The 13,377-nt window shown below is 33.9% G+C and overlaps 1 protein-coding gene across 7 annotated transcripts in view; it reads left to right on the plus strand.

Annotated features, from left to right (window-relative positions):
• Positions 1-13,377, plus strand: part of DGKH (diacylglycerol kinase eta) — a 191,033-nt gene that overhangs the window by 131,294 nt on the left and 46,362 nt on the right. For all 7 annotated transcript variants that reach the window (XR_009697561.1, XR_009697562.1, XM_061171182.1 and 4 more), the window contains 5 exons: positions 367-466; positions 1,993-2,266; positions 2,954-3,076; positions 6,291-6,416; positions 12,617-12,734. Coding sequence is in view for 5 of the 7 variants with exons in the window: in XM_061171182.1 (XP_061027165.1) it covers positions 367-466; positions 1,993-2,266; positions 2,954-3,076; positions 6,291-6,416; positions 12,617-12,734 (741 nt within the window). In the remaining 2 variants the exon portion in view is untranslated. The remainder of the gene's footprint in view (positions 1-366; positions 467-1,992; positions 2,267-2,953; positions 3,077-6,290; positions 6,417-12,616; positions 12,735-13,377) is intronic.

Here is a 13,377-nt window from a genome sequence, read left to right on the forward strand (position 1 = left end):
CACTGAAAGTCCTGTTATAAGGATACATAAGGTGCAGAAGATAATGCTTTCTTTTTTAAATAAGGTCTACAACTACTCTTCTCAAGAATTTTAAAAATTTAAATATTTGAGAAAGGCTTGTTATAACCTTAAAATGACTTATTTAAATTATGTAGAGCAAGGTTTATTCATGTATCCATTTATCACTTCGAATGTCTTGAACTTATATAGGACATGTTACACAGCAAATACAAGTATGCGTTTGTAAACAAATGATCCCGATATTTTAACAGTTTACTTAATTGTGCTTATTTTTAAATATGTTTGTAAATCAAAGCAAATCAGCCTACTGAGTTTCCTGAATTGCACAATTTCTTTTCTTCAAAGGGTACTTTGTGAAACTGTAAAGGATTTCGTTGCCAAAGTAGAGAAGGCGCATGAAAAAACGTTGGAAAAAGCTGTTGCAGCCGATGCTGTGGCCAATAAAGTAAGCGGGACGTGTTCAGGACATGAAGGTTTTTTACTGACGATGTTAATATTGAACTGTGTTTTACAGCTAAATTGATTAAGTGGCTTTCCTGCCAAAACATCTTAAACCAAGAGAAAAACTACTTTTGAATCAGATATGAGGGTTTAAAACATGCTTTATGATTAGTCCCTTCAATATGTAGGAAAACTGCATTGCTGAAGACCAACATGCCGAACTTGATAACTCAACTCCTTTTTCCCACTGATTGACATTTTGAAGGAGAAATGCACAGTAGTCGGGTCACATGGGGGGAAATGCTGGGAAGCTGGCTTTCCAGTGGGAAGAGGAATGGTTTTCCACTTCCAGGCAAACCTTGGCCACTCAAGTTCCCTCCCAGGATCGTTGCTTGGATTTCCCAGATGTTATGATCCTCGGCCTCTTTCAAGGTTCTGTTTCTTGCTTTGCCTTTTTCTTTATAGATATTTCTTTTCCGTTGTGAGCTTTCTGAGGCTAAAATAAGAATAGTTTACTGAACCTTGAAAGCTACCATCTTTGCTTTCATTTGTTCACGACAGGGCATCCTCGCAAAAGGCTTGTCTCTCTTGGGCTTTGCAAAGGAATGATCTTCCCCAGCTGTAGATGGTGGTTTGATTGAGTGGAAGGAAAAGAAAATAGAAATATACGTTTGAAGTTTTCAGCCTCTTTCTCTTGTTTTTCTACTCTGTGGAGAGCTTCAGAAAACAGAAACCCTCTGTAGTCACACTTTTTTCTCATAACTATCTCTGCTGTAACTTTCTCTTGGCATGTCATCAAAAACAAAGGGAGGCGGAAGGGACTGGAAATTGTGTGGAGGTAAAACTTATATTAGGCAGCAGCATCAATAGCTTCAGTTCTGAATGTTTCTTTACCCTTAGGAATTCAAGAAAAGCAGAAAGAAACAAGGGCCCAGTACTTGTTTTCTTTCTGCATTGTTCTTCCTTATCCTGTGCATATTCCTTTTTCTCTTTCTTTGAGCCAATAATCCCTTAAGTACTGTCACTCCTTTGCAAACCAGAGCTTTGAAGGTGAGTTTACAAGACTCAGCCAGACTTGGCAGTTTGTGTTTACGAGACTCAGACAGGCTTGGCAGTGCCGTAAGTTGATTACTTAAAAAAAAGTTTGTGCAATGTTTTGTATAATGTACAGCAAATTTTGTATAATGTGTAAATTGTTAATGTAATGTGTCACTTTATCGTGAAGTTTTCATTGTTTTCTTTTAAAGAAAAATAGCTTTAGGAAGATTGTAAAGATTTTCACGTGTGCGATGGTGCTTGAATAGTTCTGGAAGTATAAATCAGTAAATTTACAGAATAATTGTGCTGTTTTTTAAAAAATCATAAATAAAAAGTCCATAGCTGTCTAAGGTATAATTTGTAATAGATAACCAATTAATGATAAACATCAGTGTAGGCATCTTTCCTCTAAAAATCAAAAACCATTCATTTAAACTATCACTTTCCATCTCCACTAAATGCAGATTCATTCCCGTGTTTTTGTTTTCTTAGTGTTCAGTTCTAAATGAGAAGCTTGAACAACTGCTCCAGGCTTTGCACACAGATTCCCAGGCTAGTCCGGTTCTCCCGGGCATCAGCCCTCTCATTGTAGAAGAAGATCCTGTGGAATCTTCCAGCGAAGAATCCTTGTGTGAAAGCAAGGAACAACTCTTGGATGACACTACAAAACCTTCCTCCCAGAAAACTGTCAAACCGAGGGAAATAATGCTGCGGGCAAACAGTTTAAAGAAAGCAGTGAGGCAAGTCATTGAAGAGGCCGGAAAAGGTACACATTAACAAAAGTAACTTCTGAAGAAGGGAGCAGCATTCCCGTGGCAAGCACAAGGGAATTTTCCTATTGGTCAGTCTGGACACACTTTAAAAAGTTTCAGAGATAAAGTACACTGGAAACATTAAAATAAAGTTAAAAATTACCTTTAAATCGTATTTCTAAAATTAAAATTTTTTAAACTGGAATCTGTTAAATTCTTAAAGAATATCAAACCTATAAACTACTTTGAAAATATTTTAACATTTATTTCCTAAATGTTGATGTTGCTTTTTTAAGAGTTTATAAAAGTTACACCTATATTTTAATTTTTTGTATTAATGTAATATGTATACTTCTCTTAGAATTTTAGTAGATTAGAAGTTAACTTTAATATAAATAATTAATATTCAGAAACAGATTGTAACTTGTAATTGGACTTGTATTTCATTCTCTAAAGTTCTTATATTTTATTTTTCTCTTCTGCTAAAAATATAATTTTGACAATTTAAAATATTTCCTTTTATAATCTCTAGTACTTAACAGACATCACATGACCCGAAAGTTCATTGCCAATCAGTGCTTATTTGTGAATGTGGAATCTCTTTGGGTTTCTATTTCAATTTTCCTTTCTTAAGCATATTTTAATATTTATGGATCTTATTTTTGCTTGTTCAAACATACTTCTCTTCTGGGTACTTAAAGTGATGGATGACCAGACAGTTCACTCCTCTGAACCAGTTAATCAATCATTTGATTACGATAGCACAGAAACAGATGAGTCTAAAGATGAATCAAAAGAAGATGATGCAAAAGCGTCATTAACTGGTAAGAAAACTGTGATAAAATTATTTTGGAATTAAATAAAATGTAATTCTGCTTTTAGTTTTCGAAAGGCCTATCAGTTTGAAATAAACTATTTGTATTTTTATTTTTAACAAGGTTTTTCAGAAGTTAAAGCTTAGATATTCATGAATGCTAAAATAATGAAGGTAACATTATTTAGACCATTGTCAAGTACTCTCACATCCCTTTTTTATCACATGATCTAGAAATCATAATAAACTAAGGATTTGGGGACCAAATGTGGCTAAATATCTTAATTTTCCTGAAGAAAGAGTAAACACCAAAACAGCAGATTTTAACCTATTTTAGCCCTCAGATTCCTTTGAGAATAATAGGGAAGCTGCAGGCCTCACATGCATAAAACTTGACATTTAAATAATTTATCAATCCCTTGAGTTCCATTGATCAGCCTAGATGGCTGATAATCCTTATCACTAAATTAAGTTTTTAAATCATAGGACATCTAGTTACAACCCTATCTCTACTGAAATTATTTTTGCCAGGAAATTATTGTGTAGTTGCTTGAATAATATTAACTATTTCTCTACCTTTTAGGTTTTAATTGAAGATGAATTTATACTTTTAATTTTTCATGTTGTATGAGGGAAAAAGTGTTAATTTACTAGAATAAAACAAGCAGAAATATTAATGAAGATGAGAAGATAATATGAAAATAATTACATAGTACTAATGAAAATCAATTGATATTATATCACAGCTGTTTGCCATCATTAAAGTTTTGCTTTTACTTTCATTACATATAAACTTGGATAGATTACTCAAGTTCTCTGTGGTTTCCTCATTTGTGAAATGGGGATAATAATGTACCTACTTGTTGTGACCTTTAAATAAGTTAACACACATTAAGTGCCTAAAATAGCACCTGGTACATTGTGCTGTAAAGGAATGTTTGCTGTCATTATCACTATTATGATTATTGCTACTACTTCCGCTGTTGTTGCTAACTACACTAACTTTGAAAGAGTAGTTCTTAATTGTATTTAAAACTCTTAGAAACTTTGAAATTAGACCATATTATAGACCTCACATGTCTGACATACAACCAGTGCTTTTATATTCTACATCCTTAGTCCTTTTAGACCTTATGTGTACCTATTCCAGCACACAACCCAATTTTATAACCTTAGATCTTTTAGACCTTAAATGGCCCCATTGCAGAATATAATCCAACGCAGGCATATTTTACAACCTTGACCGATGGTCATTGAGCCTTCGGACTACTCACTTTCACTTCGTCCCCCTCTCATGGTCAGCTCTAATTCTTAGGAAGTTTTTCTTTTGTTAATGTATTGAGCTTTATATATTCTTCCTTAAATTTCTACCCATGATTACAGTTATTATTAATAAACTTTTATGTATGATAATGTTAACAGTAACAACTACTGACATTTGTGTAGGGCTTTATGGCTAGTTTAAAAGCAATTTTACACACATCATTTCACTATATTGAAGGTGACCCTGCTGTGCGGCAGCCCTGAAATGATACCGAAAACAGCTTTCATGGCATCATAGTCTCTTCCCACACATTATATCTTCTTTTCCAGATTCTCTCTCCTAAATTGCTTTACCACTCTAATTTGATGATTTTAAACTTTTTTTTTCTGGTTGCACCCATTTGGTCACTATGATACCCCATTAAAATACGATGCTCCGTTTTGAGCAATATTCTCCAGATATTTCTGTAATGCAAGAATACACCGATACCTGTACGCTACTCATTCTGGACATAATGAATGGCTCTCTTTGGAGGATTGGTTTTTCAGCACTCATTGGTAATGGTTTTCTAACCAGCTACCATCCCACCTTACTACACTGTCATGAATTTGACACTTCCATTATAGCCTGCAAAGGAAACCAAAAAAATACAGATACAGTGGTGTAGATATTGTTATTGAAATAGGCATAGATTATACAAGTCTTTATGGAGCAGTATTTGATCTTATTTTTTGGCTAGTAATCCAATTTAGTGGGAATCAGTAGCAGTAGAAGTGTTTCTGTATTAATCATTAATTTTTTGAAGCATATTCATTGTATTATCATTGAATAATATAATAATTCGTACATCTGAGATGTGCAGAATACACATTAATATGATCAATGAGATGTTATGTTTAAGAAGAACCATGAAACATTAATTTAGTTACTTACCTGCAATGGAAGATCAATCTTAGTCACTAGAACACACTCTGTTTTTTATCAGAGATGAATATCAAAAGGTTGTTTTTATTAGAAATTAGTTCCAGGGCTCCCATCTGTCAAAAAAAAAAAAAAAGAAAGAGTGCCTGTTCTGCTACTTTTCTTTAGTGCAGCTGGACTGTTTTTGAACAGAGAGATGAGTGTGTAAGATTAATATAGTTAGTTTGTAATTAGTCTTCGGGAGAGTAAAGATAATTAAGTTTTAGAGTATTTTTAAATTGAGTTTGAGGATTACTGTTTTTTTAAACACCTGCCAATCGCTCCTAAATTAGTTAAAGATACTATTTGCTCTCCATTAAATTGCCCCAGTTTAGATAGAATTAAGTCTCTCTTTTTGTTGTTTACTTTGAGAGTAATTCTGTTTTGGAATAATTTTTTAAACATATTGAGCTTTTATAAAAATATGATAAAACTGTTTTGGACAAATCATTGTCTTGAGTAAATAATTAATTGGGAAGTACAGGAAAAGTATATTGGTTTCCTTTGAAAAAATAATATTTTTCCTTCCATGTGTAGAAGAAAATGCTACTCATGTTTCACTGTTAGCTCTGGGAATTACATTCCTTAAATTTTATCATTTATCCAACATTTTTGAGAAGAGGATTGCATTGGTAGTATACACTGCAACACATGTTCCATTTTCAAAAGTTGTCAGGCTTCAGAATTTCCTTTTTCTTTAATAATGGGTTTCTCACATTCAAATTATGAGCATCACTGACCTTTAATTATGGTAAGCATCTATTTTTTATTAATTGCCATCTATTCGAGATGGGAGATCAAGACTTCTAACTGTGGCAGATTCCTTCCACATAGTAAATCCCAAGAAAATGAACAGAAAATGGTAAAAGAATAAACACAATGTAAATATTTTTGGTTCTACTGATTAAACATGTATGAAATTATTTTATGTCATGAGTGTGTAAGGACTTGCTTATTTTTATAACTTTATCTCCTTTTAATCTGGACTTTTTGCCAACAGTTAAAACTGCACCTCGGTCTCCAGATGGCCGGGCAAGTCGTTCCCAAACTGACTCTGGCTCTGGTCCTGCTGTGGCAGCCAGTAAAGAAAACCTCCCAGTGCTCAATACCAGAATAATCTGCCCAGGTAGTACAGATTCTGAAACATGGTGTATTTTTAAGTATTTCCGTGAAAACGTATAAGTACTCATTTTCCTGAACTATAGAACTGTGTTCTTTTTTTTTTTTTTAAGATTTATTATTTATTTATTTATTTATTTTTGTTTATTTTTGGCTGTGCCGGGTCTTAGCTGTGGCACCGGGATCTTCGTTGAGGCATGCAGGATCTGTCGTTGAGGCGTGTGGGCTCTTTATTGTGGTGCGTGGGCTTCTCTCTAGTTGTGGCGTGCAGGTTTTCTCTTCTCCAGTTGTGGCACGCAGGCTCCAGGGCACGTGGGCTTTGTAGTTTGTGGCACGTGGGCTTAGCTGCCCTGCAGCGTGTGGGATCTTAGTTCCCTGACCAGGGATCAAACCTGCGTCCCCTGCATTGTAAGGCGGATTCTTTACCGCTGAACCACCAGGGAAGTCCCTAGAAATGTGTTCTTAAAGGTAAATGTTCCTTTAAGAAAATGTTCTTGGTACTCTTGTCAGTCAGAGTCCAGATCCTTAGACTTTGGTGTGTACAAGAGTTGCCTAGGAAGTATTAAAGCAAGTGTTCCTGAACCCTGCCCTGAGAAATTCTGATTGAGTAGTTCTAGAGTGCAGCCCAGGAATCTGCATTTAAGTACTCATGGTAAATTTGATCTTATATTCTACTACCTTTTATGTATCTCCATAGCCTTCCCTGGATAAAGGCTTGGGATTAGGATAATATTAGCAGAAACCAAAGGACTTGTGTGGAAAGGATGGGATGTAAATGTAGATGTCTCAGAGGTCTCCTTAAGTACCATTTGTTTGACTCAGTGAAAACTTTCCAGATTCGTTCCAGAGTAGATTGGAACCCAAATTACACCTTGAAAATCAATTTCTCCTACAAATTATTTTTAAAGGTGAATCATAATTCAAAAATAATAGTTGGAGACTTTATTATCCCACTTTCAGTAATGAATAAAACAACTGGACAGAGCAAGAAGGAAATAGAAAACTTGAAAAACACGTAAGACAAGTATAGCTAACATGTCTACAGAACACTCCACCTAACGATAGCAAAATACACATTCTTCTCAAGTGCATATGGAAAATTCTCCAAGATAGACCATATATTAGGCCATACAACAATTCTAAATAAATTTAGAAGGATTGAAATCATACAAAGTATGATCTCCAGCCACAATGGAATGAAATTAAAAATCAACAACAGAAGGAAATTTGGGAAATGCACAAATATGTGGAAATAAGTGGGTCAAAGAAAAAAAAATCACAGAGAAATTTTTAAAAATACTTTGGTATGAATGAAAACAAAAATACACCATACCAAAATTTATTTGATGCAGCTAAAGTAGTGCTAGAGTGAAATGTATTAAATGTCTATATTTAAAAAGTAGAATGACTACAAAAACCTAACTCTCCACTTTAATAAACTAGAAAAATAAGAGTAAACAAACTCATAACAAGCAGTAGGAAGGAAATAATAAAGTTTTGAGTGGAAATAAGTGAAATAGGAGAATATAAAACAATACAGAAAATCAATAAAACCAGAAGTTGGTTCTGTGAACAGTTTAACAAAATTGATAAGCCTTTAGCTAGACTGACCCAGGAAATAAGAGAAGATTCGGGTTCCTCAAATCAGGAATGAAAGAGGAGACATTGCTATGGACCTTACAGAAATAGGAAGGATTATAAGGAAAAACTACAAAATATTGCATGCCAACAAATTAGATAACTTAGATGAAATGGACAAACCCCTAGAAACAGGCAAACTACTGAAACTGATTCAAGAAGAAATAGAAAATCTAGCTGGATCTATGACAAGGAAAGAGATTGAATTCGTAATCAAAAAACTTCCTCCAAAGAAAAGCCCAGGCCCAAATTGCTTCACTGGTGAATTCTACCAAATGTTTAAAGAAGAATTAATACACCAGTCCCTTACAAACTCTTCCAAAAACTAGAAAAAGAAAGAATGCTTTTCTTAACTTACATTTTATTTTATTTATTTTTTATTAAAGTGTAGTTGATTTACATTATCATGTAAGTTTCGGGTGTACAGCACAGCAATTCAGTTTCATATATATATTCTTTTTCAGATTCTTTTCCTTTATAGCTTATTACATAATATTGAGTATAGTTCCCTGTGCTATACAATAGATCCTTGTTGGTTATCTATTTTATACATAGTAGTGTGTGTATGTTAATCCCAGCCTCCTAATTTATCCCTCCCCCCACCTCCCTTTCCCCTTTGGTAACCATAAGTTTGTTTTCTTTGTCTGTTAGTCTCTTTCCGTTTTGGAAATAAGACCATTTGTGTCTTTTTGTTGTTGTTGAAAGAACACTTTCTAACTCATTCTATGAGGCCAGTATTACCCTGACACCAAAACCAGTCAAAGACATCATGAGAAAGCTATAGGCCAATATCCTTGATGAATAGCAACACAAAAATCCTCAACAAAATCCTAGCTAACTGAATCCAACAACATATAAAAAGAATTATACACCATGATCAAGTGAATAGTATCCTACTAATGCAGAATTGATTCAACATATGAAAATTAATCAATATAATATACCATCTTAATAGAATAAGGAGCAAAAACTATACAATCATCTCAATAAATACAGAAAAGGCATTTTAAAAAAATTCGACACCTTCCAGTGGTAATACCACTCAACAAACTAGGAATAGAAAAAAACTTCTTTAGCCTGAGAAGGGCATCCATGAAAAACCTATAGCCAACCTCATATTTAATGGTGAAAGGCTGAAATCTTTCTCCCTAATATTAGGAACAAGACAAGGATGTCCAAACTAGCCACTTCTATTCAGCCTTGTTGGAGGTTCTAGCTTGGGCAATTAGGCAAAATAAAAAGAATTAAAGGCGTTCAAATTGGAAAGGAGAAAGCAAAACTGTATCTCTTCACACTTTGACCTTGTATATAGAAAATCCTAAGGAATACACACACACACACACACACGCACAATTAGAGCTAATAAACAAAAACAAGGTTGCAAGATAAAAGAGAAATATATAAAAAATAATTGTATTTCTATACACTAGTAATGAACAATCTGAAGATCTTTAGAAAATAATTTCCAATAGCATCCAAAATAACCCAAAAAACTGAGTAAATTTAACCAAGAAGCTGAACTATTTGAACACTGAAAACTACAAAACATTGTTGAAAGAAATTTTAAAAGACCTAACAAAATTGAAAGACATCTGTGTTCATGGATCAGAGGACTAGGTATTATTAAGATGGAAGCTCTCCTCAAATTGAGCTAAAGATTCCACACAAACCTTATCAAAATCACAATTGCCTTTTTCAAAGAAATTGATAAGCTGACCTTAAAATTCTTATGGAAATACGAAGAACTCAGGATAGCTGAAAAGTCTTGAAAAGGAAAAACAAAGTTGAAGGAAACACACTTTCTGATTTCAAAATTTCCTCCAAAGCTGCAGTAATCAAAACTGCATAGTGCTGGCATGAAAATGGTCATATAGATCAATAGAATAGAACTGAAAGTCCAGAAATAAACCCCTACATTTATGGTCAATTGATTTTCAACAAATGTGCTAAGACAGTTATTTAATGGAGAAAGAATAGTCTTTTCAATCAATGGTACCAGGGCAACTAGATATTCACATGCAAAGAATTATGATGGACCCCTGCCTCACACCATATATAAAAATTAACTCATTATGGATAAAAGACTTGAAGGTAAGAGCTAAAAATATGAAACTATAAAATGAAAACATAGACATAAATGTTCATAACCTTGGATTAGGCAATAGTTTCTTAGCCATGACTCCAAAAGCACAAACAACAAAAGAAAAAAAAGATAAATTGGACTTCACTAAAATTAAAGATTTGTGTGAGTCAAAGGGCACTATCAAGAAAGTGAGATGACAATCCACAGGATGGGAGAAAATAGTTGCAAATAATACATCTGATAAAGGACTAGCATCCAAGATATATAAATAAATCTTAAAAATTCAACAATAGAAAGACATATCCCAATTTAAAAATGGGCAAAGGATCTGAGTAGACATTTTCCCTAAAAGTTATTCAAATGTCCAATAAGCACATGAAAAGATGCTCAACATCATTACTCATCAGGGAAATGAAGTCAAATCCACAATGAGATACCACTTTACCCTTTTGGGATGACTATCAAAAAAAGACAGATAATAACAAATATTGGCAAGGATATGGAGAAATTGGAACTTTCATACACTGCTGGTTAGAATGTAAAATGGTGCAGCCATTTTGGAAAACAGTTTGGCAGTTCCTCAAAGGGTTAAACACGGAGTTAACATATAATCCAGAAATTCTACTACTACATATATACCCATAAGAACTGAAAATACATGTCTGCACAAAAACTAGTACATGACTGTTTATAGCAACATTGTTCATAGTAGCCAGAAAGTGGAAACAACCCAAATATTCATCAGTTGATGAATGGAGGAACAAAATGTGGTATATCCATACAATGGAATATTAGTCAACCATTAACAAGGCTGAAGCGCTGATATATGCTACAACATGATTACCCTTGAAAACATTATGCCAAGCAAAAGAAGCTCAACACAAAAAGGCACATATTATATGATTCCATTTACATGAAATGTCCAGAATAGTCAAATCCACAGAGAAAGAAGATAGTTTAGTGGTTCCCAGGATCTGAGAACAGGGGGCAATGGGAGGAATGGAAAATGACTGCTAATGGGTAAGGGGTTTCTTTTGGGGAGTAATAAAAAGTTCTCAATTAATAGTGATCATCACACAACTTTGTGTATATACTACAAACAACTGAATTATATACTTCAAAGGGGTGAATTTTATGGTATGTAAATTATATCTTAATGAAAATATTAAAATAAAAAAGATAAATCCAGAACACATTTGGTTCTGGAAAGGCTTTCATGTCTACAGGTCATATCTCTCTTCAAACCTGGAGCCCTGGGATGAACCTTTCTGGGCTGAAGCTGTAAATATGGCTAACCTTAAAACATTTTAGAAAATGCTGTACTTTTCTATGGGGCATCTGAAGTATGACTCTTCACCTCTTCAAACTGTTCTTTTCTCTCACCAACATGGTTGTTTTGTTCATCTGTTTACTTATTTAGACATAAAGGGAACTGGCATCACAGAGTATACCATTGCATATTCAAAACTATGAAATTAAATGACAGAATAAAATTCATCTTGATTATTTGATAATCAGCTAAACTTTGTAGCTAAAATAATGAACGTCTTCTAAGAGGAGCACATTGTTGAGGAAAGGAATGTTTGCTAAAGAAAGGACTTTTTTTCCTAGTGTTTCTCAATTGCATGACATATTTTTCTGAATTATTGTTTCCTTTTTGTCTATCTGTTCCCTTGGGTCCCTATTCCTTTGTCTTCTCACCAGACTTTAGTGCTTCTAGCCTTAATATTGGGTTTGTAGATCATAAAATTCGTTAGCTTTGAATACCATAACTAGTTAGTCGAAAGCTAACTAGTTGTTGAAATAAATTTGAAGTTTTGCATATTTAGAGGTAATATGAATGCTTCATTTTTATGTTCAATACTGTATTCTTCTAAAATCCATAAATACCTGTGTTTAATATTTTGCTACTTATTCTTGACACCAACACTGAATTTTCACCTTAGCATGTCAACATTTTTACTTGAGTATAATTATCTATGCTTTGAGAGTATGGAAGTGATAACTCTATGACATTCTGGATAATTCAGCCTTTATTGTAAATTCCTTACAGACTTACTACTTTATTTGCTAATAAAAAGGAAGTAATATTTACTTGTTGAAGTTACAGAATTATTGATGGTAAATAAGAAACTGTCACGAAGAGATTCCTATTTAGGTCCTCACCTGCTACATTTTTTATGACAACATATAGATCCCAAGAAGCGTCAACAACCTTGTATTTACCATGTATGGCTGAGTTGCTTTGCTGTGCACCTGATACTATCACAACGTTGTTAATCTACTAGACTCCAATATAAAATAAAATGTTTAAAACAAACCTTGTATTTACCAACATCATAGTTCTTAGTTATGATTAATGAGAAGAACAGACACTGAATACCATGCTTTGGGAGCAAGGTGTTTCTGATTAGGTCTAAAAACAATGGACTGGCTCTTTCTGTTTTTCTCTTAACATGTGATCCTGTATTTTTTTTTCCGTCCAGGTTTAAGAGCAGGACTAGCTGCCTCAATTGCTGGGAGTTCTATTATCAACAAAATGTTACTAGCAAATATTGATCCTTTTGGTGCAACGCCATTTATTGACCCAGATCCAGATTCAGTGTAAGAAAATACTTCTGCAAATATTTTGTTTTGGTTTTCCTTGTTTCTGTTTTATACAAATGGTAACATTTTAAATGCATTGCAGTAAATATAGTTTCACATCCAAAAAGGATCATCAGAAAATTTCAAAAGTCGATAATGATGAGTACATTGACCCACTTGAAATACAGTGGTTTTCATGATCTGAGGTAGGTCCCTTCTGGTCTGTGGTCTCGGATAACAACCCAATGGCGAAGTGAGTCACAGCTCTGCACACTTTTCCCTGGAATACTTTATTCACCACTGCCTTCATACTCACATTTTGGCTATTCCTTTCACCTCATTTTTTCTCCGTCTTGCCAATTCTGCCATCTTTCCACATTCGGCCTCTGGGTTTACTTATTTCAGAAAGTTTCTGGCCCACATTGGTCCCTTCCCTTCTCAAAACTCCTTAAAAAAATTGGCTGTTCAATATGTACTTCTTTTTACTTCCATATTTAATTTTGCTTTTGTTATGTCTCATTTGTCTAATGACACTCCTGAAGGACACTACTCCTTTGTATTTACTTTCCAGAGCACCTACAAGAAGGGACTCGATCTAGTTGTTTTCTGCTCAATAAATGTTCAATAAAAGTACAAGTGTGGAGGAGACTTTCTAATTAAA

The sequence above is a fragment of the Eubalaena glacialis genome, chromosome 16, assembly GCF_028564815.1.
Source record: "Eubalaena glacialis isolate mEubGla1 chromosome 16, mEubGla1.1.hap2.+ XY, whole genome shotgun sequence".
Lineage (NCBI taxonomy): Eukaryota > Metazoa > Chordata > Mammalia > Artiodactyla > Balaenidae > Eubalaena > Eubalaena glacialis.